This window comes from Ochotona princeps, chromosome 14, assembly GCF_030435755.1.
Source record: "Ochotona princeps isolate mOchPri1 chromosome 14, mOchPri1.hap1, whole genome shotgun sequence".
Classification (NCBI taxonomy): domain Eukaryota; kingdom Metazoa; phylum Chordata; class Mammalia; order Lagomorpha; family Ochotonidae; genus Ochotona; species Ochotona princeps.
This window is the reverse complement of record NC_080845.1, coordinates 6068280-6094800: the sequence shown is the minus strand read 5'-3', so window position 1 is coordinate 6094800 and position 26521 is coordinate 6068280. Positions and strand designations below refer to the sequence as shown.

Below are 26521 nucleotides of genomic sequence, written 5' to 3'. Positions count from 1 at the left end.
CCCGCCCTATCACCCCTCAAAACACACGCTAAATTTCCCGGAGACCATGTTCTATACACAGATGCAGTTCTCCCTCTGAGTATCACTTCTGTTGGGTATTGCTGCCAAGGCTATGTTGAGTTTGGGAAATAAGATGGAAAGTTGTCTCCACACCCCGCCCTCTCTGTTTTGCAGGGCAACAGTTTAAGGACCAGGGAGATCACATGAGCCCCCCGCCCCTCGCGCCCGCGTCATGTTGATAGAACCTGCCAGGACACCATCAGAACGGGTGGGATTTGGGATGCTAGGAGGAACGCACCCCTTGCGGTGGAGTTTCCAACTTTTCTCTTCAGAGGCGCCCTTTTCTTTAGACTCAAAGAGCTGATTTGGAAAAAAACTGTCAAGTGTGATCCTGGAGAGCCTGACGCTGCTGGCAGCCCCCGCGGATACCAAAGCACCAGCTTCCTGGCCTTTTAAAATGGCACCTTCTCATCTGGTGTTGTGTCTGCTCCTGCCTTTCCTGTCAGCCCCTCTGACCGAGGACCAAACTCTGGGACGCTCTCCTGGCCCAGCTTCAACTATCCCCAGATACTGCAGGGTGGGGACCTGCTTCAACGTTTTCTTCTAGAAGCGTCCCCGAGGCTAAGTCCTATAAATTCTGCCTCTGGGGTAAATCAGGTGAGCCTCAGGGGGTAGGGTGGAACCTGCTAAGGGGAGCGTGTGTCCCTATAAGGACTCTCTCAGGCTGAGGGCCTAGGGATTTCCAGGACTGGCGGCCACTCCGGACAACGTACTCGGACCGCGAGGCCTTGGCGAGCTCCCCGGGCCAAGGGTGACAGGAAAGGCCACCTTGGTGAGGAGGGGAGAGGAAGACCCAAGCCTCAAGCACCAGAGGCCTCAGGTGGCTCCTGTCTGGGGTTGGGCAGGGGTCGTCCGTGGGCTCCGTGAGGCCCGGTCGGAGCATTGGGCCCTCTTGGGAGTGGACCGGCCGAGGCAGCGGAGCGGGTTCGGGACCCAGGGCTCCCGCTCCCTCCTCCCGCCCAACCAGCCTCGGGCGCCGCCCCCGGAGCCAGCGCCACCGCCGGGGGCCCGGAGCCGGCCGCCGCGGCCCGCGGAGGGAGCTGCCGCCGTTGTTGCCGCTGCTGTTGCTGGAGCAGCCGCCGCCGCCGCCAGGCCGCGCCCCGCCCCTCCAGCCGCCGCCGCCGCCGCCGCTCCCCGCCAGGCTCGCGCTCGAGCTGCGGCGCCGGCTCCAGCCGACTGGGCCCCGGGCCCGTCCCCTCCCGCGCCGCCCGGGCGATGAGAAGCTGCTTCTGCGTGAGACGGAGCCGGGACCCGCCGCCGCCACTGCCGCCGCCGCAGCCGCCCCAGCGGGGAACAGTTAAGTGAGGCCCGGGCGCCGCCGCAGCTCGGCCGAGCCGGCCCTGCTGCCCGAAGGGCGGGCGGTCGGATGCGGGCCCCGGGCCGAGGGGCGGGCGGACGGGAGGAGCCGGGCCGCGCCGAGGCCTGCGGGCTCCATGCCCGACCCCGTGGCTGGGCAGGCCCGGGCGGCCTCTGTCGGGCCCGGTGTGCGCCGCGGATTCCCGTCCCCGGCTCGGCCTTGCTGCGGGAGGGAACGGGAAGACCGAGCGCTGGCAGCGCCCCCAGGGCCGGGCAGAGGAGGGGCCCCCAGAGCCTCCAGCGCCCTGGGAGAGGCGAGGCGGCTCACCTGTGCCGCAGGCTGCGAACAGTCATTGAGTCAGCTTGGCTTGGGGGTCCAGCGGTCTGTGCTCACGAGGGGCGCAGACCGGAGTGCACCTGACCCTCGGGCATCCTTGGCGGACAGAGCGGAGGGGACCCTCAAACCCTGGGGGCACCTGTCTGGGAGGTGATATAGCCTGGCCGGGTGCCCATCCAAGACCGATGGCTGGGTATGGGATGAGCGTCCTAGAATGACTGCAGACAGAATGAGGTGCAAGATCAGCATCGGGAGATAGCCAATCCCAGGATGGGCACAGGTGAACAAGGAAGAGCCGTGAGCATCCTTGTTCTTTTGTTACCAACACACAACTGTTTGTAAATTAACAGCCTTTCTCACCATCCAAGATGTTATGCTTCTGTCTGCAGTCCCTCAGCAGCCTGCTCAGATGCAGAAACACCCCAGGAGGGCAACAGCCTCTTGCTCCCTTCCCACACAGCTTTCTGCCACAAAAGCAGACAGCAGGCCAGCTCCATGTTAGGGGTTCTTTGTCTCTTGTGGTTCCTTCTCAGTGTAGCCTCATTGTGTGTTTCTCGACAGCTGGCTGCAGCTCATCTCATTTTAACTGGGTAATCTTATCAGCTGCACCACAAAAGCCTTAGAACACTCAACCAGATAAGGCTTGTGGAAACCCCCAAGTCAGGGGCAAAACAAACAAACCAACAAAAACAAAAATTCAGTGTACCTGAGGGTTAGTTAAAGGAGCTGGTGTCAACCTTTTTCCTTTGCTGGAAGTCATGTGGGATCTTTGGGGACCCTGTGACATGCTCAGAATATGGAAATGGGGCCTTGGAGACCAGGGGCTGCTCCAGGACCCTTGTGCAGCATCCTTCCACCACCCCCTCTTTTTTTTGTCTCTCAGCTGTCAGGTCACAGCCCAGCTGGAGATCAAAGGCATTTCCCCTGCCCTGCAGGGTCACCATTCTGGGGATAAGCTTTCTCCCCTTCTAGCTGGAACCGCCACTACACCATGTGTAAGGCTTAGCATTAGGCCTCAGCTTAAGGCCTGTCTTCCCTACCTACTGTGTGTTCTTGGGCAAGTTAGGGAAGACTTTTGTGTCTCATTTGTCCAGGGAAGCAAATGACAGCCTCTCTTCTACATGACTTTCAGGAGAGGGGCATGAATGATTGTGTCGCAAGGTTGGTTCCATGCCTAGCTTGTGACAAACAGTCAGTAAACATTAAGGTGTTTAGTAAGGGCCCTCAGCTGATTGATCAGAAGAGCTGTTTGTTAATTTCTAATGTTCTCCCCCCCCCCCCCTTTTTAAAGATTTGTTTATTTGAAAGGCAGAATTCCAGAGAGAGAGACAGGACTCGCATCTACCGATTCACTCTCAGACTGCCGCCATAGCCAGGACTAGGCCAAATCGAAACCAGGAGCCCTTCTGAGTTTGCTGCCTAGGCATAGTGCCCGAGCACTTACACCATCCTCTGCTACTTTTCCAGGCACATCAGCAGGGAGCTGGGCTGGAAGTGGAGCAGCCAAGTCTTGAACCCACAAGGGCTGCTGGCACTACAGGCAATGGCTTTATCTGCCACAGTGCCAACCCTAGCATCTTTTAAAAACAATTACTTGAAAAGCAGAGTTAGAGGGCAGAGACAGAAAAGGCATCATCCATCCACTGGTTCATTCTCCCAGTGGCTGCAGCTGCTGAGCCTCTGCCAGGCCAAAGCCAGGAGTCATAAACTCTGTTCAGGCTTCCCACAGAGCTGACAGGGCTACAGACACTTGGACCTTCTTCTGCTGCATTAGCAGAGTTGGACTGAAAGCTGAGCCAATGGGATGCTGGCATTGCAGGTACTGGCTTAACCCACTGTTCCGCAGTCTCAGCCCCTGATGCCTTTCTGTTCGTGGTGGTTCGTTCTTTCTATTGGGCTAAGTAGGTAGTGATGATATATATGGTAGGGCTTAGATTCAAGGTCTTGGTCATGAATCTCAGGCTACCTCACAGATCCCAGGTAACCCTAGGGTAGTCATGGGACCATTCTGAATGCTCATGTCCTTAACGGTGATAGTAACAAATGAAAATAAGCCTACAGTAGCAAGTTAAGCTAGCCTCATACAAGGATAGTCTGTTGGAAAGCCTGGGTGAGCATGTGTGTGACAGTAGTTGGCCCTGTGCCGGCTGGGGACCCCCACAAGTATGAAACTTAGCAAGGGATCCAGTATCCAATGGTAGATTCTGAATGTGTGGGCTCATCAGTCATGCAGTTTGTTGAGGCATGGGTTGCTGTTAAGAAAAAGTATATTCTTTTATACTTAATATGCGAGCACGTTGCTGGATGTCCTCTCAGGGTCTTGGCAGGGGTGAGGGAGGGCCTGAAGCTAATCTGTACCAGGGAATCCCAGCACCTTTGCCTTAGCGGGTTGGAAGCACCTCCGTGCCATGTGCTGGGAGGGCGCCGTCTTTGCCACGCTGCAAAGCATGGACAGCCTTGGGAAATGTCAGGGGTGCTATTATGATGATGGAGGAAGCAAATGAGTACATGGCTGTTGGTGGCTGGCTGAGGAGGCTGTGTGTAGTCGGCTGCGGGTGAGTGAGCAGGGCCTCCCCTGCAAGCCGGCTTGTGGGAGGGGTGGCCTGGGTTCCTGGAGTCGGGGGCTCCCCCCACCAGGCTGTTCTTGCCGTCTGTGGCCTGCATCTCACTAGTCCCTGGGGCGCTCCTTGGCCTTGCCCGTGCCGGGCTGCCCTTGGGAATTGTGGTTTCCCCACGTTGTCTGCGCTCTGTGCGGCAGCCTTGCTTGAGTCGGGTCTGTTGGCAGCTGCCTGGGAGGCAGGGCCCCTGCAGGGTGTGTGTGACATTGCGTCCCTCTCTGGGGACATCCTGTGGACATGTGTTGGGTTGACTTGACATGCTTCTGGCAACATGCTGCACTTGTCCGGGAAGAAATGTGAGAGGCCCATGGGCCTGGAACCCACGGACAGCACACAGGAGCTCTGTGGCTGCTACTTCCCTGGGGATCGGAGGGGCATCTTGTTGGGACTGTGCCTTGGGTCAGCAGAAGTCTGTTCTCTCTTTTGTAGTTACAGGTGCAGACATCTCTTTCACACACACACACACATGCACACAGATTGTTTTTCAAAGACAGTGATCTGCAGAGAAAAAGGTTCAGCACAGTATCTCCTGACCTTTTAGAAAAGAGACAGAAACGAGTTCTCTTTTTGAAAAATAGTGTTTTGTTTGCTTTTGATTTTGTTTTTTAAATATTTATTTTTGCTGCAAAGTCAGATACACAGAGAGGAGGAGAGACAGAGAGGAAGATCTTCCGTCCACTGATTCTTTCCCCAAGTGGCAACAATGGCTGGAGCTGAGCCAGTTTGAAGCCAGGAGCCTGGAGTCTCTTCCGGGCCTCCTACACAGGTGCAGGGGCTGCCGGGATTAGAACTGGCACTCATATGGGATCCCAATGCATGCAAGGCAAAGACTTTAGTCACTAGGCTACCATGTTGGACTCAGAAATGAGTTTTAAAGTTAACTCTGGGCCCGGCGTGATGGCCTAGTGGCTGGGGTCCTCGCCTTGAGTGCGCCAGTATCCCATGTGGGTGCCGATTCTAATCCCAGCGGCCCTGCTTGCCATCCAGCTCCCTGCTTGTGGCCTGGGGGAGCAGTCGAGAATGGCCCAGACCTTGGAACCCTGCATCCACGTGGGAGACCCGGAGAAGCTCCTGGCTCCCAGCTTCAGTTCGGCGCAGTGCTGGCCATTGTGGTTGCTTGGGGGGTGAGTCATCGGGCGGAGGATCATCCTCTCTGTCTTTCCTTCTCTCTGTGTGTCTGACTTTGTAGTGAAAATAGATAAAATCTTACAAAAAAAGATAAAGTTGGGCCTGGTGGCGTGGCCTAGCAGCTAAAAGTCCTCGCCTTGAACGCCCTGGGATCCCATATGGGCGTCAGTTCTAATCCCGGCAGCTCCACTTCCCATCCAGCTCCCTGCTTGTGGCCTGGAAAAGCAGTCGAGGACGGCCCAATGCATTGGGACCCTGCACCTGCGTGGGAGACCCGGAAGAGGTTCGAGCTTCCCAGCTTCGGATCGGCGTGCACCGGCTATTGCGGCTCAGTTGGGGAGTGAATCATCGGGCGGGAGATCTTCCTCTCTGTCTCTCCTCTCTGTGTATCTGACTTTGTAATAAAAGAAATAAATCTTTAATAAAAAAAAAAGAAGATAAAGTTAACTCTGCCGCAGGAGTTGGTGAAAATGCAAATTCCAGAACCCCCCATTTTATTGAAGGAGAATTTCCAGGTGGAGGGTTGGGGAGGGTCTCTGGGGTCTGACAGCTTCTCAAGCCCCTGAAGTTGTTGGAGTCCAAGACCCACGGTGCCAGACGCTGCTTGGCATGTAGCTAACTGCATGGCGTGCAATGAACCGTTGTTGTCACCAGTCCTCATGCGCAGTCGGAGGCACAAGCAGCTGGCATTGCTGCTCGTGGGCTCTTCTCTGCTGTAGAGTGGGTACTCGATCCCTGTGAGACAGGCCCTGGAAGCCACCGCTCCGCTGCTGCCCTCCGCGTTCCCCGGGTGCCTCACTGAAGTGGAATCCACAATATTTGTCGTCTTTGTGCCTGGCCTACTTCACTCAGGGTTCCTCACATTGTATCCTATATCAAAACTTCTTCCTTTTTGAAGGCTGAATACTATTTTATTGACCATGCAGACCATCTTTTGTCTATTTTTCTAAGATTATTATTTTTTTATTATTTGAAAGTCAGATATACAGAAAGGAAGAGAGAAGAGAGGAAGATCTTCCATCTGCTGATTCATTCCCCAAGTGACTGCAATGGCCAGAACTGAGCCAATCCGAAGGCAGGAACCTGTAGCCTCCTCTAGGTCTCCCACATGGGTATAAGATCTCAAGGCTTTGAGCCATCTCTGACTGCCTTCCCAAGCCACAAGTAGGGGGCTGAAGGGGAAGCAGGGCCACCGGGATAAGAACTAGCACCCATATGGGATCCCGACAAATACAAAGCAAGGACTTTAGCCATTAGGCTAGTGCACCAGGCCCACGGACTTATGCCATTTGGGGCTGTGATAAATGGCTCTCTCTACATGGGTGTGCAATTATCTGCTTGAGTTTCTGCTTTCAGTTCTTTTGCATACACACCCAGAAGTGAGTTATTGATCATGTTATAATTCTATTTTCAATTTTTGGAGGGCCCAACCCAGTGTTTCCCATAAAATAATTACCATCCCATTTTGCATTCTCACCAACAAGATGCTGATTTTTCCATATTCTCACTGATGTCTGTTATTTTGTTTGTTTCTGATAATAGCCATCCTATCGGTGTAATCTCACTGAGATTCGATTTGTGTTTTCCTAGTGACTAATGTGTTGTTGAACATGTATCTCATGTGCTTGCTGGCCATTTACATGTCATCTTTAGAAAAAAATGCTTATTTGAGTCCTTTGTCCGTTTAAAATATGGTGTTTTTTAAATTATGTTTATTTGAGAAGCAGGGAGAAAGACTAAGACAACCTTCCATCCACTGACTCTCCCCCCCAAGTTTCTGCAACAGGACGGGTTACACTGAAGGCAGGAATCAAGAACTCAATTTAGGTCTCCCCCGTGGGTGGCCAGGACCCAACAACTAGAGCCGTCACCTGCCACCTCCTGGAGCCTACGTTGGCAGGATGCTGGAATTGGAAATGAAAGCGGGGCTCAAACCCAAGCACTCTAGTATGGGTGGTGGGTAACCCAAGTAAGATCTTAACTGCTGTGCCTAACACCCACCCCTAGGAATCTGTTTTTATGTTGCTGAGCTGTAGAAGTTCTTTATAAATTTAGATGTTTATCTTTATCAGATACCTGATGTTTTAAATATTTTCCCATCCCATGGGTAGCCTTTTCTCTCTGTTTATTGTGTCCTTTGATGCAAATTTTGGAAGCGTCTTACATATTATAACCCTGTATCATCCATTCCAGTTTTATGGGGGTAGTAACTCAGCCTGGTTTAGTTCATTTGCATGGGGTCACACAGCTGTGTCAGATCTGCAGTTGGAGCTCAGGGTCCTCTGAATCCCAAGCTGGCCCCCTTTCTGGTCCTCTCCCTTGCCTGCCACTCCCCACCTCTGAGCTCATAGCGTAAGGAGGCCTGGGGGGATCTGAAGGAAGTGCTATTGGTTGGTTGAAGAAGCACTGAGCTATAGGGGAGGACATACACACAGAGAATCTCTTTCTTCAGATCATTTACTTAGAAATAGCAGGGGAGTGCCCATGGGTCTTTGCATTTAGTCTGGTGTGTGGTGTGTATCTATTCCAACATGTCCTATACTCGTGTCGGATCCCATCTGCCACTCGCAGTTCCCCAGCAGCCAGTTTGAGTTCACACCGTGTGCCCTTGGGACAGACGTCTCCCAACTGCAAGAGTTGATTCCCGTCCCCAGCTAACAGGAAGGCCCACTCCTCTGCATTCCTCCCTGCCTCACCAGGCAGAAGGGACAGTGCACTCATTTGTAGTCCCTTGCTTTTGGAATCCTTCCAGCAGCCTTGGAGGTCCAGTTCTTAACTCACCGTGGAACCTCTCCTTGGCTGTGAATTACCGAGTGTCAGCCCCAGCTCCGATCTATTCAGTCAGAAGCTGAGCAGGGAGAGGGATGGGCAGTTCTGGTTTCATAGACTCCCTGCCCCCTATCTCTCCATCCCTGCCACCCCACAGCCCCACCTAAGTACCCACTGTCTCTGCCTCTGCCTGGCCCTCATCCTGATTCACTTCCCCAAGGCTGTGCCAGGCTGAAGCCAGGAACCTGGAATGCCATGTGGATCTCCCATGTGGGCAGCAGGGGAACTGGAACTTGGGCTGAATTTTCTGCCATTTTCTCAGGCACTTTAGTAGGGACCTGGATCAGAAGTGGAGCAGCTGGGACTGAAACTGGCACCGTGTGGAAGCTTAGCCCTGCTGTACTACGGTCTAAGCAGTTTTGATAGGTCAAGAACTTCCCCCATTCATTTTTGCTCCTCTCCTATAGAATCTGCTTGATGAATCACCTGCTAGTGGATCTAATACACCTTGCAACAGTTTACATTCTGCTGCGGAGAGGGCTGTATCCTTCTGCGAGGCAAGGCTGTATACGCGAATGCACATGTGTGCCAGCCTGTGTTCTGAGAGCACATGCTAGGATGATGTTAGGATCCAATGGGCAGCTGCTGTCCGGCTGGGCAGTAGGAGGTTTGAGGGGAATGGATGGAGCGAATGATCTGGGTTTTAGTGGGAATACTAGAGGGTATGTGAGTGTCAAGGAGAAGGCACTGGGGTTCTGTCCTCACCTAGTGGTAGAGAGGAAGAGATCCTGGAGTTTCATTTGAGGTTTATCTCAACGGGAGATCACCTTTAGGCTTCTTTCTTTCTTTTTCTTTCTTTCTTTTTTCTTTCTTTCACTCATACCACTGACCATTTGAGAGTTAGCCAGGAGCTTGTTGGAAATGTAGTTGCACTCTGCCCCCTCCCTGGTGACTGGCTGCAGGTAGGGCTCCAACTCTGTTCATGCAGTTCCTCAAGGGTAGCTTTCCACATGTTGACATTAGGTAACTCTTGCTGCAGAGTGCAAGACTTTGCGTCTTTGTTGCTGCCATACCTTCCAGTGCTTAGCACAGCCACTGTAATGCCCCAGGCCTTGCTGGGGAGTGGGGTGATTGTGGGTGGTGCTTGGCGTTAGCGGGATTCACAGGTAAAAACAGGTGACAGGTCACTGGGCACATGCCCGATTAGCAGGGGCAAAGTCCAGGCCCAGGGGGGATTCTGGAAGTCAACACACAGCAGAATGATTAGATCACCACAAGTTTGGCAAGGGACTCAGAAGTCCCACGTCAAGGCAGGGAGGGGCTTGGTGACCTGGCTGACCTGAAGCCGCTGTTTTCATGGCCTGGCAGCCCCTGCTGCTGCGGGCTCTGTGGCAACGAGGGTTAGATGTGGCTCAGGTCATTTGACTGGAAGAGACCATCGCTTTTGAGACTTCCTGGGGAAGTTTCATGGAGGGGGTGTCGTCTGCCCCCTGCCCCCCAGGAGATAGAGCAACAGTAGCGAGCCCTGCTGGGAGTGTGTAGGGCTGGCCCTCATTGGCAGAGATTGTGAATACACCGGAGGGTGACCCATCCAGGCATGATGTGCCTTGGTTTATATAGCACCGGGCAGGGTTTTGGCCAGGGCAGCGCCTGGGAACTTGATCTCAGGTTTATTTTTGGAGCGGGAAATTCTGGGATTTAGCATTGCACTGTGCAGGGCTGTCACTACCTGGACTTTAGGGCTGCCTCACGTTTTCTATGGAAAAATCTGTCTGCTCATCAAAGGGTTACCATCAGCGCAAGCCTGGGTCAGATGGAATCAGCATATTTACAAACCAGATTCTTCTGCTGGGAGAAGCAGACCTTTACTGTGGGGGCAGGGGAAGGGAGGGGAAGGTTAGGGGGAAAATAAGGAGAGGAAATGCTGGCAATTGTTAATTTCCTAACTGGAAAATTCTTTGTGATCCAGGAGAGCTCAGAAGGGAAAAATAAAAAAAAAAAGAATATTTACTTTCCCAGGACAACATCCAGCAGCAGGACAACATCCAGAAGTCCGAGTGGCTGACTTCTGACTGACGACCTAGGTAATCTGCCCAGACCAGAGCGTGGAAGGCTCTGGGCTGCTGTCCTGAGTACCACACAAGGCCCATCATGCCAGCATGTGTCTCCGTTGTGACACTTGCCAGCTTGTGCATGGTCCCTCAGGGCAGTCTCAAGAGCTGGCTGCACATTTGCATGGGTTCTACAGCTGCATGCACCCCGGGCTGTGCCCTCTGAGGAGGGCATCTCTGGCCCTGTGCTAAGGAGGTGGCCTCTGTGTATGTGTGTGTATGCAGCTCAATGGAGCCTGGCCAGGCACTCCCTCTGCAGGGACAGGGCAGTGTTCTTGTATCTCCTGCTTGCAGTTTACAGCTGAGGTCATGCTAGGATGTCCGAGCAGATTGTTGGTGCTCCTGGGAATGGGCCAAGAACCTCCCCACAGCAGCTGCAGCAGCAGCCCTCACCAGGGACGGACAACTTCCACGACCACCCTGCTCTTGTGCTGTTTCTCACTTCAAGTGAAATATTTCTTCCCTCCCCTTCCGCAGCTCCTCGAGCTGGTAGATGTCTTTGGGCAGTTTATGTCTTTGGAGCCTTGGCTTTGGATTTCAGGCAAGCAGATCACAAGTTCGTCCTTCATTAGGGACTTAATTAACCCGCTGTTTTTGTCATTTCAATTATAGTAGTCTGGGTTAACCTGCTCCCTTTGGATACTTTGAAATTGCTCTCCTCAAAAGCTGTGTGCCAGTGATGCCTACAGTCCTGGCGGGTGGCACTTGCCCTACTGCTGAGCCTGCCCTCCTCACCACGTCAGGGAGGCTGGGGTGCCGGTGTACCTCCTTTGAAGGAAGTGCCCCTTGCCCCCTGCAGTTGTTGCCCTGAAAGCACTTTAAACTCCTTGGCCCACCAGAAAGGCCCCTGATTGAGGTCTGAGCTCCGTGAGTCAGGTTTTGATTTCGGTCCTGGAATTGATAAAACACGATCAATCCCAGGCTCACTGGGGCGGTGGAAATTAAACAGAGATGATATCAAAGTTTCCCTGAGTTTTCAGCTGTGATACAGTAGCTCCTGCTCCTCCCCTTTGGTGCCTTTGATTCTGAAACAATGTTGAGCATCCATCCACTAAATCCAGCAGTGCCTACTTTGAGGAATTAAGCTCTTGATTGTAGTAATTCTTTGATCAACTGCAAGGGAGCTGTGTGCTGCCTGCTCGAAGGGGCTTCAAAGTTCATTTCTCTGTGAACCTGGGATAATCGTGCTGGGTAGTGTGGGAGCACTGGGGTCTGGCCCTGGCCCCAGCCCTTGGTGCAGCAGTGCAGGTCAAAGCAGCAAACGGGCCCCTCCCGTACCTGCATGCTATTCATTGAGTCTGGCATGAACAGCTCTTCACCCTATCCGTTCCCGTGTTGCCCAGATCACACGTGTGTGCCCAGGCACATATACATATACACATGTGCAGGCCTTCCAGTGGCAGACTTAGGCTGCCCCCAGCCTTGGGTATGATCTGGCAGACAAATGCTGGGCTGGCTCAGCAGAGAGGTTGGAATGCGGATTGGGGCCAGATCTGCAAGGATCAGCGCAAGGTCTGTGTCGCCATGGCCAGCAGCTGGCGTGACTTCCAGGCACCCCACCACCTGCATCCCTTACCTGGCATTTACTGAGAATGGAATTAGATTCAGGCTGGCTCAATCCTGTCGTTTTGGAAAAATCTCGTCATCCATTCTCTTGTCAACCAGAACACCGGGTCAACTTGTGGCTTTCCCTGCACAGGCCCTCCTTGTAAGCGCAGCTGGGATGGCTCTCATTTCCCCATTTGGCGTCTCCCCTCTGTGTTGGCCCCTCTACTTCCCCTGGTAATGGAGCCCCTGTGTGCTGTGGATCCTGCCCGCCCAGGCCGTACATCAACCCGTTCCCTCCTGCGTGGCACACAGATCTCCCTCATTAGGCCTAAATTTACCTCCGTCCTACGCAAACATGGCCCTAGCTCATTTTTATTGTTGTAAATTATTTATGAGGGGAATGTTGCATCTTGAAACTGAGGTGTGAGGAAAATTAATCCCATGTTACTTTTATCTTTCTCTACTTTTCTCCTTCCGCCTTGACTTATTGAGCTGTGGACAGAGATAGAAGAGCGCTGGCATTTCAAACCGTAATTAGTGTTGGAATGCTCTCTCCATCGGGTGGGGCGAAGGGAAAGCGGACTAGGAGGCACAAGGGCTGGGGTCCCGTCCGGCTCTGCAGTCTGCCTGCTGGGCCTTGGTTCCCTTTCCTGTAAGACTGGGCTAACACAGGCCAGCCACCTCCCTAGCTGGCTGTGCATATGAGCTGAGGAAGAGCCCAGGGGATGCCTCCTGAGAACTGCAAAGCGCCATACAGCAGAACAGAGTGGCTGGGATTTCCAGACAGAGTGGATGCTGGGTGCAGAGCTGCCAAAATGAAACCTGGGTAGTTCCCAGGGGGCCTGAGTATCTTGTACTGGCTCAGTAACACCTCTTGCAAGACAGGTTAATGTTGGTCTTAAAAATCCTGTGCCCTTGGCCTGCTCCCTCAGGGCCTCTGCTTTCCCCTATAAAAGTCCAGCCTGCGACCCCTGGCCACTGAGTCCTAGGAGGTGTCATCCCTTCTGGCTCAAGGCAGCAGAGGTCCTGGGAAAGCCTGGAGTGCTAGTTAATAAATGGCCTTTTGTTAGGAAGGTCAATTGAAATGCCAGTGGAGATGCTGTTAAAAGTAATTTGCAGTCAGAAAATATGTAATTCGGGGCAGGCTCCTATGAGTGATGGCCTCTGCCGTGGATATCTTGGGCGTTTCTCATTAAAAGCCTCTGTGGCTGGTGGTGGCGGTGGCGCAGCCCCCACTGCCGAGCTGGCCACAGCCCCGCACTGCAAGGAGCCATTTGTCTCTGCTTCACAAAGGGCTGCCTTGGTCCCATGGGCACAGCCACCCAGGGAAGGAAAGGAGGAGGCCAGCGCATGCACGAGATGCTGGGTGCTGCTTGCTGGCCCTCTAGCCTGTACAGCCTGGACCCGCTGCTTGTCTGCCTCAGCTCGAGGTGCCTGCAGCCATCTTGGAAGCCACGGCCGGGATTTCCTTCTTGGTGCATTCTGGGAGCAGCAGCATGTCTCACGGCGTGTTGACCCCGCGAGCGAGAGGCCCTGTGCTTCAGAGCCAGAGCTGTGTTCCTGGGAGGGTGTTGGGACTGGAGGACCTGCATTTACCCCAGATAAGAGATTTCTTATCTATGCTTACCTTCTCCCTTCCCCTTTCCTCTCTCCCTTGCTGAATCTTTCTCTCTTTCTCTCTCTCGGATAGTAAAGACAGTATGATCATGGAAAAAAAAAAAGTACGTGTTCTTTATTAAATTCACAGCATGGTATTTTAGCACTGGCATAATTTGTACATTCTGTTAATGGGTTGTTAATTGCAAAGTGTTTTTGGTAACCAACAGCAGGTACTCATATTTTGCAACTGCAGCAGTGTTATTTCTGGGTCACCATGATACAGGTGTTTTTTCCAGGCACCGCATCGAGCCTTCTGACCGGTGCTCGCTTTGCATCAAGCAGATGCAAATCTTTGCTGGGGGGCCTTGCAGGCACATTTACTCAGTAAATATTTACTGCATTCCTACTGTGTGTGGGAAGTCCTGAGCCCTAAGCTTTAAGCAGATAAACTCCGCCTGGTGAACGAAATTTGAAATCAGGAGATGTTGTAGCATGGTTTCCTGCCCCTCTCCCCCTCACTGCCTTGGCCTTCTAGAAGCATATCTTCAGCAGAATTAAGTTAAACATAATGCAATGTAGCTTTTGTCCTCAGCAGAAGCTGCGGGTGCAGCTGTGCCAGGCTCTACCTCACATTAGTCGGCCTGGGCTCTGTGGCAGGGGTGAGTCTGTGTCCCAAGCCTTTGTGGGTATCACAGACTCCAGGGGTGACGAGTGTGCAGCATTTGGACCACTCCTGGTCAGGAGGCTGCAGGCGTTTTGAATGACCTCTGCCTTTGCTGACTGGGAAGTAAGAACATTCCTCCACCTGCCTCCCTAGGCCGGGTGCTGGGTTTGCTTTAGAAGCAGTAAGTAAGTGGCCTGGAGGCATCTGGCAGACCCGTGGGCAGCCAGCAAGGGGGTTGGGGGTGGTTCATTGCTACCGAAGGAAGAGGGGGGATCTCACTTGTCCCGTCACTTGTCCTTTTCAGCGTGCATCACTTCATTTACACAAGGTGCTGCTTTTTTGTTTACTTTCTTGCACAGCCTCTCTTGCTGCCCAGGCCCGCGCTCTCTGCGTTCCACCTGTCTCCCTGGCTCACATCAAAAGGGAGTCAGCACAGGGTAGTCCTTCCTGCCCGACCCCTGCTTCTTCCCGAGTGCATACCCCCCGACCCCCTTTTAGAGGTGAGGGGTGTTAAACACCACAGAAGCATCTGCCAGTCCCCTGGGGACTGTTGGTCACCTGGCTTCCAGCTTCCCAGTGACAGTGGACCTTCCAGACTCAAATGCTTTCTGTTGGCTGCCCACTGTGTGCCAGGGGCCCCTTCAATGCCCTTCATGTACACTTGCTTTCTTAATTCTCGAAAGAGCTATGGAGTGTGTCAGTACCCTAACCTCATTTTGTACTGGAGAAAATTGAGGCTCCAAGAGGTTAAATCGCTTTTTCAAAGCCGCCGACTGCTACGTCGTGGAGCCTGAACTCCAATGCAGTGCTCAGAAGAGGAGACACTGAAAGGGAGAGGATTGGAGGTCCTGTCTGACTAAGCCATGTCCGGTTCGCCCACAGAGGTGCTGCTGGTACCTGCTGAGAAACTGGGCAGCCACATGGTAGAGTGGGTGGTGATTGGCTGTCAGGCTTGAGAGGCGGGAGGAAGCCTCTGTGGCTGTGCCAGCGCAGTGGTTCATGGAGCAGGAGAGAAGCAGGCACCAGGGGTCATTTGCTGAAATCTTGACCTGAAGACAGAGTTGGGTGTGGTGGGGGTCCCTTCTGCCAAGTCAGTTGGTGGAGCACAGGGTGTTTGGCCCGATCGTGGTTCCATCTTTGAAACCTTGACTTGTTCATGTTGGATGCTCAGTTTGAATTTTGTGCTTCCTTCTTCTCTTTTCTGAACTAGGACCAGCCCACCATGCCTGAAGTGAAAGACCTTTCAGAAGCCTTGCCAGAGACTTCCCTGGACCCCCTCACAGGGGTCGGGGTGGTAGCCTCACGGAACCGCGCCCCCACAGGCTACGACGTGGTAAGTCAGGCTACTTGTTGGTGTGTGCCGCTCCCTGATCCAGCCAGTGCTTACCTCCTACGTTCAATGCCTTCGGACCCTGAGTATGGATATTCCTTGCCTCAAGGACCTTAGGGAGACGGGGAGTGAAGGTATCCCAATGAGTGCAAGTGTCCTGGCTTGGGAGCTGCAAGGCCTCTTCCTGGGCTTAACCTTGGCTTGAGTGACTTGACCTCTGATGATCATTCCAACCTGCAGTGACATCCAGAGGTTGGGGACTCTGATTTCCTAAGTCAGTTGTCATTGTAACATTTCCCGAAAAGGAACCAAGGGAAAGACTGGTGGTTGTCATATTCTGCCATGTGTGCATCAAGAGTCATCATGTCTTCATAGCTCTTTGCAGTTTTTGAGCCATGAGCTCCTTTAGCTCTCAGTGGTTCCTGGAAGGCTGGGAGAGCATGTCAGCCCAGCTCCCTTGGTGCTTGTGAAGGGTACGCAGCCTCTGAGAGGTGACAGAGTGCTGGGCCTTGAGTGTGGCTGATCACCAGGCTAGCCCTCTTGCTGCCAGCTCCAGGCTCTGACAGACCACGCCACAGCCTGGAGCAGAGGCCTCTCCCTGGATTTCAGGCACAGGTCTGTGCTGGTGTTCCGAGGCCTTGCTGGTTGGAACCAGTCTTGGCACTGTTTCAGTTGAGGAGTTCTGTTCTGGGTGGAGCTGGCCAGGCGTGGAGTGCCCTTTGGAGGGCTCCTTCCCAGTAAATAGCGCCATGTGTCCCGACAATGTAAAGGGATCTGATTCTTGCTTTCCTCATTTTGTGTTTATAACATTTTATTTTTTTCCTTGATAGTGTGCATCAGGAATACATTAGAAGACCACACATGTCATTATCCAGCGATGAAAACCCGTCAGTAATCAGATTATTCTTGTGACCCAGGTGGGCAGGTTGCCCAGTGCCACAGAAAGCCCCCTAAGAGGGGTTTTCTTTTTTATTATTATTATTTTTATTGCAAAGCCAGATATATACAGAGAGGAGGAGAGACAGAGAGAAATATCTTCTGTCCAATGATTCACTCCCCAGGTGACTGCAACAGCTGGTGCTGTGCCGATCCGGAGCCAGGAGCCCAGATCCTCTTCCGGGTCTCCCACGCGGGTGAGGGTCCCAATGCTTTGGGCTGTCCTTAACTGCTTTCCCAGGCCACAAGCAGGGAGCTGGATGGGAAGCAGGGCCGCTGGGATTAGAACCGGCGCCCATATGGGATCCTGGCACATTCAAGGTGAGGACTTTAGCTGCTAGACCACACCGCCGGGCCCCCAAGAGGGGTTTTCAAGCTCAGTGTCCTTGATATCTGGGGCCAGATAACTAGACAATTCTCTGCTGTGGGGCTTTTCTGCACATCATGGGTTGTTCAGCGGTCTTGCTGATCTGTGCCTACCTGATACTAATAGCACCTGCTGCTTCTTTCCCAATGATGACAACCAGAAATATCTCTAGATGTTGCCAGATGAAAACTGTGGTGAGCAGAACGGTCCCCGACAGGAACACCTGCCATCGGGACTGGGGCCTGGAGAAAGGCACGTTCAGTGGCTACCTGTCACTTTCCCAATGGCCTGAAAGTTTATGATTGGTATAAGGGTGAGAGAACAGGATCCCTTTCAACAGAAGTTTGAGTCTTACCTGCTGCCTGACTTCACAGCACTCTCTGAATGGATAACTTTCCATAAAATAGAATCATTAGGTATGGCTTTTTGCCATAAAGCTGGTGGGGAAGCTAATAAAAGTGTTCCCGGTTTGAGAAGCCAAAGTGTCTTTTGATGAATGAGGCCCGAAGCAGCAAGGCCGTGAATCAGGCGAGGAGCTCTCAGGCTGCTCTGGCAGAGGGCGGCCCAGGTCGCTCTCCTGGGAGGGCTACCGGGGAGCACACGGCGCAGGCCATGGGTCTCTGCAGCTTCCTGCTGCTCCCTCTCGCTCGTCTGCAGCTTTAACGGTCCATTTGTACCTTTGGGGTCATCTTGAATGCCTGGCTCATGGGTGGCAGATGGCCTTTGGTAGTTTGGTTTTCCAGAAGTCTTGGTAAGTCTGACAGGAGCAGAATCTATCCCTATCATTTTCTCCTAACGTGGAGCCCAGGGCAGAGGAGCGCGGTGTCAAATGAGTACAATTAATAAGCACATTGCCTGATTATGCTGTACCATGCATTTTAGCGGAAGGTGAGCAGGGCAAGGGACTTGAGCTAGCTGGCCTGGTAATTACCCAGCCTCTGCTCGCCTGGCCCCTCTTCCTCTAAAAGCCCCTTCAGGGAGAGCACTGGGAGCCATCCCTTGGTGCTGGCTTCCGGTGTCTTCTCAGAGGTCTGACCCCGGGGTCAAGAGGACAGCCGGCTAGGCAGGCTGAGAGAGGGACATCCCCACTCTTATTATCTGGAGTTTCACATCAAGTCAGCATCAGGCCGCAGCATAAGGCCAGTGCATAGTGGAGGCGGCTGCTGTGCTGCCTGTATGGCGAGCCCACTAGCTGCCTTCCTGTGTGCTGCAGGGTTCATCCTTCCTGCGTACAACGTGTGTTCAAGACTGTGACAGCCACACAGCCCTGTGGAGGAGGCCCTAGATGCACTGCTTTAGAATGAGATGAGGCCCTATTGTTGCCTAGAGTGAAAGATGCCAGTGTTTATTCATAGAATTTCATTCAGTGACTTCCTCCTCTCCAGGTCAGAAGAATCTTAGTCTGGAGGGCTGGGCATGATTTGCTGAACTTTCAGTTTATGGTCCCTGTTCATGCAGTGGGCTCTGAAGTAGCCTCCCCTTTCTGTTCTGCAACCACATTCTCAAATCTTGGGGTGACTGGCTGACGATAGGCAGGATTGGTCCCATATGACCTTTGGATGCCACAGGGCCCGGCAGAATGGCTCCATGATGGACATGCCTGGTGTTTGCCACAGATAGTACATGCTCCTTTTCATAGGCAGCTGGCCAGTTTTCCAGTTGTAGCAACACACACACACACACACACAGAAACACTTCTTCCCTCCTCTCCTGTGCACAGAATTCAGCCCTGGATTTCCACATTGCTCTGGGCTGTTGTATTGTGCAAGGGTATCCAGCTTGTTGGGTGTGTTTCTGTGTACTTGCAGAGACTTGATCCTGTCACCTCCGTCGTGAGCCTTTCTCAAAGGGTGTCTCTGACTTAGACTGCAGCCTCATGTGGCACAGATGCAGTGGCTTTGTGCCATTGTACCTTGAAACTTACTTTTTCTATATTCCCTGGGTGTTTATGCCCCCCTTTTTGGTAAAAACTTACTCATCATCCTTCAAAGCTTAGTTCACAAAGCTTCTTAATTAAACTTTTCCTGCTCATTGCTCATTCATTCACTGATTTGCTCATTAGTTTCACCTCCTACTGTAGGAGCCCCGGAAATCCAGTGTTCTGGGAAGGTTGAGTTTCATTAGGCAAAGGTGGGAGGGAGGACAGGCAGATGGGTAGGGCCAGATCCCAGCCAAGTGCTGTAAGCTGCACGGAGGGCTTGGGCTCTTGTTCTGAGGGTGCTGAGAGTCATTCAAGGATTTTAAGGGAAAGAGGTTCTTGGATTTGTGTTTTCAAAAGTTCACACACCGTGATGCCGTGTGGGGCAAGAAATATTACTGGAGAGGATAGGTCCTGAGGCAGGTGGAGGAGTTCGAAGCTGTGGGTTGGTGCCTAGTGGGGGGAGGAGGGTGAGGGTTAGCCCACCACAGGTAATTGATGATGGAAATGGAAAAAGGCAGACAGCTCGGTAGTCCACAGAAACATGGGCTGTGGAAGCCAAGTGCATATTTGACAGGGGAAATGGAGCAAGGTGTTGTGATGTAGGTGTGGGGTGAAGAGAGGAAAGGATCTGAGTGATGTGGGGATCCCCTCCTGGGCAGCTGGTTGAACGCTGACGTTCCTTGTGGAGGGTGGAGGGTGGAGGGTGGAGGGTGGAGGGTGGAGGGTGGGGGGTGGACAGCCAAGTGTGTTCTGTCTGTTTGGGACACGCCAAGTTGGAGGTGCTTGTGTGATACCCAGGTGGAGCCCAGGTCTGCTGGTCCAGAAAGAGGCCATCGTCACAGAGCACGGAAGAAAGCCATAGCAGTCTGGGACAGAGAGAAGCTGTGGAGCCAGAATAGACACCATGTGAGGTCAGCTGCCCATCAGTGTACCCTGGGATAGGCCGATTATGGAATGGCAGAAGAGCAGTCGCTCAAAAGGGAATTGAGGCCTAGCAACCAGAAAGGCAGAAAATGAATAAGAACACTAAGAGGGAAAGAGTGGTTCAGGAGGAAGGGGTGGTCAGGATTGTCTGGGGCTGCCTGAAGGGTCAGTGCAGTGAGGCTGATGGTCAAGTACAGTGAGTCTGAAGGGTCAGTGCAGTGAGGCTGATGGTCAAGTACAGTGAGTCTGAAGGGTCAGTGCAGTGAGGCTGATGGTCTGCACAGGTTCAGTGACAGGAGGTGACAGAGCTTGGTGGTGGACATTGATTGGAGTGGATTCAGGCATGGGTGTGGTGAAGAGACACTGAGCGCGGGGCCGGGGGGGCTTCAAGAAGAGGGTGGGAGTGCTTGTGGCTGGAGTTTGGCGTGACTTTAGGCGCCTTTCCCTCTTGTCTCCAGGTAAGAAGGAGTGGACAGTGATGGAGGTGTGGTGGGGCAGGAGGGAGCAGGCCGTGTGATGAAGCAGGTAGGAAGGAGTGGACAGTGGTGGCAGAGACAAAGGCCACTCAATAGTGTTAACGTGAATGAAACAGTACAAAGTTCCTTACAAATGGCTGGACCTCCTTAGCCCCTAGAATGCCCCAGATGCATCAGGCATTTCTTGAACTTTGATGCTGCAGCTGTGAGACCCGGCAGCTCCCACGGCTGCCTCTGGGCCCACGTGCTGGGGGAGGGAGCATGCACAGGATCCATGGAAGAATCTGAAGGAGGTCTTGCTTGGTTTTTTACTTGCTGGAGTAGGAAAATGGGGGGAAAATGAAAATAAAGGTTCAAACAAGCCTGCATTTTTTCATATAGCACTTGATGAATTTTTAAGAATCTTATTGTAAAAAGTGTGCGAGGATGGTATTATGTGGGCCGGATCCACGGGGAAAAAGTATGGGCCTGGTCACACGTCCATTTGATCGCCTCTCTCTGGAATTCCAAAAAGCCAGAGCTGTGGTGGAAGGCTCCTGGCAGGGCAGGAAACCGCCTTTGTCCCTCCTGGGCTTGGAGACAGTGAGGACCCAAAGCCCAGGTAAGCTCTTAGCTCTGTCCCCAGCTAGGAAGTGCAACAGCATTTTCCTATTGTCTAACTCTCCGCTGTGCCATCAAGGAGCTACTTTTTACTTATTTTCTTTCTTTGAAAGATAGAAAGATGGAAATCTCTCTGCTGGCTCACTCCCCTAATGCTTAAAACTGGATCAGGCTGAAGTCAGGAGCCCCAAACTCCATCGAGGCCTTCCCCATGGGTGGTAGGGACCCAAGTACTTGAACTCAGACACTGATAGAGGCTTCGGAGTCGCCAGCAGCATGTTCACAGCCGTGCCAGACTGTGACTGTGCCCCTGAAATAGCTGGTTCTGATTGCAGAAATGACCCAACCGAGTCCACCCTCAAGCCTGCTTTATCTTCACAGAGCTTGTTTTGACAAAAGGCACCAGGTGTTCCTCCTTTTTGTTTTATTAAAAAAAAAAGCCACATTAAGCTGAGGTTTACTGAAAATATAGAAAGTGGTTTTGTGACCAGCCTTTGGGTATTTGTTTCCTGTGGCCTGAATTAGCAAACTCTGCTTTTTGCTCCTGTTTCCCTTTCTCCTGCCCAGCATGGGTCTCCGGGGAGTCGCCCAGAGTTGGCACATGGCACACCGGACACCGTGTGCTGCAGGAGGCATGTGGGAAGCGGGCACCAACTGCTGTCGGGATGGGCCTTTCAGAATCTGAGCTTCATGTCTCCCTGTGGAGGAGCTGCCCTATCCCACCATCCGTGAATGTTTTATTTTGATCCAAAGACTTTGGTTCCCCAGGAGTGGCGGGGCCTGGTGGGGAACAATGCACAGTGTCCTGGCACTTCCTTCTGTTCGCTAAAACTTCCTGTTCACTAATTTGAAAAGACTTCTCTGACAATGAAATCTGAATTAATTGGGTTGAGGGAAAAGATGAGACACTTACTTTAATTCTTTCATTTTTAAAATTTAAACTTTTAAATTTTGAGATCATTGTGGATACAGGATGCTATTTATCCATCCCCCTCTCCCTGAAAAAGGGAACAGCTTGCAGACTCTGGTTAAGTGTCACAGCCAGGATGTTGCAATTGACACAGTCAAAATACAGAACAATTCTATTTTAAAATGTACCCAGGGTTTTGTAGTTATTCATGTGTGGTGTGGCCATGATACCAGGAGAGGCTTGTCACTGGAAAGATAGTTAGTTAAAGTTCCTAAGAGGAGTTGCTAACCTGGGGAAGCAAAAGGAGTTGCTGACCTGGCTGAGCAGGATAGAGTTGGAGTCATTTCTTTAGACTCTAGGCTGTGAGGGTGGTCCCCAGGTACTGGCTCTGGGGGTGCTTCAGGGCTGAGGAATAAGGGACCAGGCGGCAGGAGCCTGGGTAAAGCTGGGGTGCAGACCCAGCATCAGCTGCCTTGTATATCCAAATGTTGCTCACAGTGAAGACATTTACTGTCTCCAGGAGTTAACTGACCCTGGGTGCAGTCGCTCCTCACAAAGCACCACGCTCAGGTATCAGAGCCTCATGCAGTACAGGCAGCAGACCCCAGTGCAGTTGCCATCCTCCTGGATCCTTCATCCTCCAGCCCCTCCATGACCACTGATCTGCTTTCATTTCTAAATGGAATTATGCAGGATATAGCCACTGGCATTGTCTGTTTATAAAGGCTCCCAGCCTTATGGGAGACCTGGATGGAGTTCCAAGCTCCAGCCTGGCCCAGGGCCATTGTGGCCATTTGGGGAATGAACCAGTGGATGGAAGAGCATTCTCATTTTGTTTCACCCTAAGTCTGCCATTCAAATAAGTGAAATAAATCCTATTAAAAAGAAAACTCAACATAATTCTCTTGAGATTCATTCAGAGAATACGTTGTATGTTTCAATAATTTGTTTATTTTTATTAATGTAGAGGTACCATAGTTTATCCCTTTACCCACTAAAAGACATCTTGTTTATTTCTGGCTTGGAGTTATTATGATAAAATATATAGTACTCATGATCAAGTTTTTTTTGGGGGGGGCAGAAGTTTTTATTGCTCCTGATAAGTGTCCAGTAGTGTATTTTCTGGGTCATGTGTATTTCATGTTTAGGTTTTAAAAAAAGATTTATTCATATTTATTGGAATGTCAGATTTACAGAGAGAACAAGGGACAGAAAGTTCTTGCATCCACTGGCTCACTCCCCAAATGGTCTCAGTGGTGAAACTGAGTCGATCTGAAGCCAGGAACTAGTAGCCAGGAGCTTCTTCTGGGTCTCCCACATCGCTGCAGGGTTCCAAGGCTTTGGGGCGTCCTCGACTGCTTTCCCAGACCACAAGCAGGGAGCTGATGAGAAGTGGAGCAGCAGGGACATGAACAGGTACCCATATGGATCCCAGCATGTGCAAGGCAAAGATTTAGCTACTGAGCCATCACACAGGGCTCTCATTTTAGTTTTTAAAGAAAATGCCAAAATTGCTTTCTGACATGGTTATAATTTATGAGAGATCCACTTTCTCAGTATCTTTTCCAGCATTTGTTATTGTAAGTATTTTTTGTTTTAGCCATTTTAATAAGTTTGTAGTGGTAACTCTGTGGTTTTAATTTCTGTTTTCTTTCATGTGGCTAACGATGCTTAATGTCTTTTCATTGTGCTATTTTCCATGAAAGTCTGTTCATGTCTCTGACTGGTGTTTTAATTGGTTGGCACGTTACTGTTGAGTCTTACTTGTGTTTTCTTTGTATGAATCCTTTATTGGAAAACCCTTATTGGTTTGCAAATTTGTTCTTGTCTGTACTCAGCTTTCCTGATCAGGATCTTTCATAGGGCAAAGGTTTTAAATTGTGATGCAGTCCAGTCTATCAGGTTTTTAAAAATTTATGAATGTTTTCCTATCAAGTATAAGAATTAAGTCTAGTCCTAGATCCTGAAGATTTTCTCTGAATGCCCCCTCCCCCGTAAGCTCTTAACGCCTGTGATGCATTTGGTAAAAGCAGAAGGTGCCAACCTAGATCCACATTCCGTCTTTTGCACCCTGTCAGAAGACCGTTGGGCTAGCACCTTTTTGAAAAAGTAGACTTTGCTTTGAAATACTTTTGAAATTCTATCACAGATCAGTTGAGTATTTTATATGATTTTCTATTTTGTTTCATACTAAATGAGACTGTCCCTCTGCCAGTCTAACTCAAGTATTGATTATTACAGCTATATATCAAGTCTTGAAATTTGGTAGAATTACTTATTTTCTTTTCAAAACTTGTCTTAGTTGTTCAATTTGTTTATCTGCTCAAATACACTTCAGAATGAAAACTCTTGTTGGGATTGTGATGGCAATAATGTTATATTTGTGTATCAATTTGAGGAGAATTGGTGTCTGCTAAATCTTTCAATCCATGAACCTAGTGTAGCTGTCTATTTAATTTCTTTCACCAACACACTTTTTAGTGAAAACCTCTATACATGCTGTAGTAGATTTAAACCTAAATACTTAGAGTAATTGTTAATGGAATTACGCTTTAAATTTTATCTCTAGGACCCAGTGCAGTAGCCTACTGGCTAAAGTCCTTGCCTTGCACACATTGGGCTGGGATCCCATATGGGCACTGGTTCATAGCCTGGCTGCTCTTACTTCCCTTCCAGCCCCCTGCTTGTGGCCTGGGAAAGCAGTGGAGGATGGCCCAAAGCCTTGAGACCCTGCACCCACATGGGAGACTTGGAAGAGGCACTTGGCTTCAGATCGTTGCAGCCACTTGGGGAGTGAATCAGAGGGTAGATCTTTCTCTCTGTCTCCTCTCTGTAAATCTGACTTTCCAATAAAAATAAATAAATCTTTAACACAATTTATCTTTGCTTATTGCTATTTCATAGCACTATAATTGGTTTTAAGGGTTAGCCTTATATCCCATGATCTTGTGGAATTCACTTATTAATAAGTTCCAGGGATTTTAAAAATAGATTGGTTGAGGACAGTCTAATGCCTTGGGACCCTGCACCCTCACGGGAGACCTGGAGGAAATCCCTTGCTCCTGGCTTTGGATTGTACCTGCTCTTGCGGTCACCTGGGGAGTAAATCATCGGATGGAAGATCTTGCTCTCTGTCTCTCTTCCTCCGTGCATATCTGACTTTGCAATAAAAATAAATAAATATTTTTTAAAAAGAAATATAGTGTTAGCTCTAGGTTTTGTTGTAAATGGATGCTGACTTTTGTCAGGCATTTTTTCTATATCAATTGATTTGATTATGTGATCCCCCCCCAATCTTACTAATGTGGTAGATTACTTTGGTTTGTTTTTGAATATTGAACCAGCCTTGCTTCCCTGGAACAAATTCCATTTGGCTGTGCTATATAATTCTTTTTAGTGTTGACTTCTCTTTGCTACTATTTTTTGTTGAGAATTTTGTATCTATGTTCACGAGGGATGGGATGCTCATTTTGTTTTATACTGTCTGGTTTGTTAGTGGTAGATTCATAAAATAAGTTATAAGATATTCCCTCTTGCACAATCTGGAAGATGCCTTGTAAAATTGATGTTAATTATCCTTAAATGTTACAATCCTCCAGTGAGAGTGGTCCTGGAGATTTATATGCAGAAAATGTTATAATTATACATCAAGTTTCCTTCATAGTTATAGGGATTTTAGATTATCCATTGTGTACTGGATGAGTGGGCTCGCCTGTATCTGTTGTGTATTGGATGAGTGGGGTGGCCTGTATCCGTCGTGTACTGGATGAGTGGGATGGCCTGTATCCGTCGTGTGTTGGAGGAGTGGGGTGGCCTGTACCCATTGTGTATTGGATGAGTGGGGTGGTCATATCCATTGTGTATTAGATGGGTGGGGTGGCCTGTATCCGTTGGGGGGTTGGCTCATTTCATCTAAATTCGTGTATGTGGAGTTGTTCCTGTCACTCCCTTACTCATTTGATGGCTGAAGTCTGTAAGGACATCCTGTTTCTGATTTGATCATTTGTCTTCTCTGTAGCTTTTCAAAAGATTCTTTGTATTATTGATTTTTTCTCAATTTCTCTCTGCTTTTAGTTTTTCCCTTATTCTTTATTATTTTCTCCTTTTTGCTGACTTTTGGCTTCTTTACTTGCTTATTTTTTCTAGGTTCCTGATATGTGAGCTTAGATTATTAATTATGAAGTCATCATTCTTTTTTAAAAAAGTACTTACCCATTTTTATTGGAAACTCAGATATACAGAGAGGAGGAGAGACAGAGAGGAAGATCCTCCATCTGCTGATTCACTCCCCAAGTGGCTGCAATGGCCAGAGCTGAGCCTGTCCAAAGCCAGGAGCTAGGAGCCTCTTCCAGGTCTCCTACACGGGTGCAGGGTCCTAAGGCCCTGGGCCATCCTTGACTGTTTTCCCAGGCCATAAGCAGGGAGCTGGATGGGAAGCAGGGCCACTGGGATTAGAACCAGTGCCCATATGGGATCCTGGTGAATGCAGGGTGAGGACTTTAGCCACTAGGCTACCGCACCGAGTCCTGAAGTCCTCATTCTTACAGTATGCATTTTGTGGTGTAAATTTCTCTTTCAGCACTGTTTGAGCTTTATCTCACAAGTTTATGTGTCTAATTTTAAATTTTCATTCCATTCAAAGTATTTTAAAATTTCCTTTTAGATTTCTTCTTTGACTCGCATTATTTGAAAGTGTTATTTAATTTTCAAACATTTAGGGGTTTTTCTTGTGATTTGTTAGTAGTTTCTAGTTTGAGTCCATTGTGATTGAAACCATTGTGATAATTTCAGTTCTCTAAGACTTGTAGAAATTTTTTTCATAGCCTATTACATGGCCTATGTTGGTCTGTGTTCTTCAGGCACTTGAAAAACAGTGTATTCTGTAGTTGTTGAGAGAAACGTCCTCTAAAAATTCATTAGATTGTGT

At 50.5% G+C, this 26521-nt stretch overlaps 1 protein-coding gene across 1 annotated transcript in view; it reads left to right on the top strand.

Moving 5' to 3' along the window:
• Positions 1–762: 762 nt before the first annotated feature.
• The window catches only part of MVB12B (multivesicular body subunit 12B), a 163684-nt gene continuing 137925 nt past the window's right edge, over positions 763–26521 (top strand). Inside the window, exons 1-2 of the mRNA XM_058672406.1 lie at positions 763–1356; positions 15341–15463. Coding sequence (XP_058528389.1) covers positions 1276–1356; positions 15341–15463 — 204 coding nt within the window. The 5' untranslated portion in view covers positions 763–1275. The remainder of the gene's footprint in view (positions 1357–15340; positions 15464–26521) is intronic.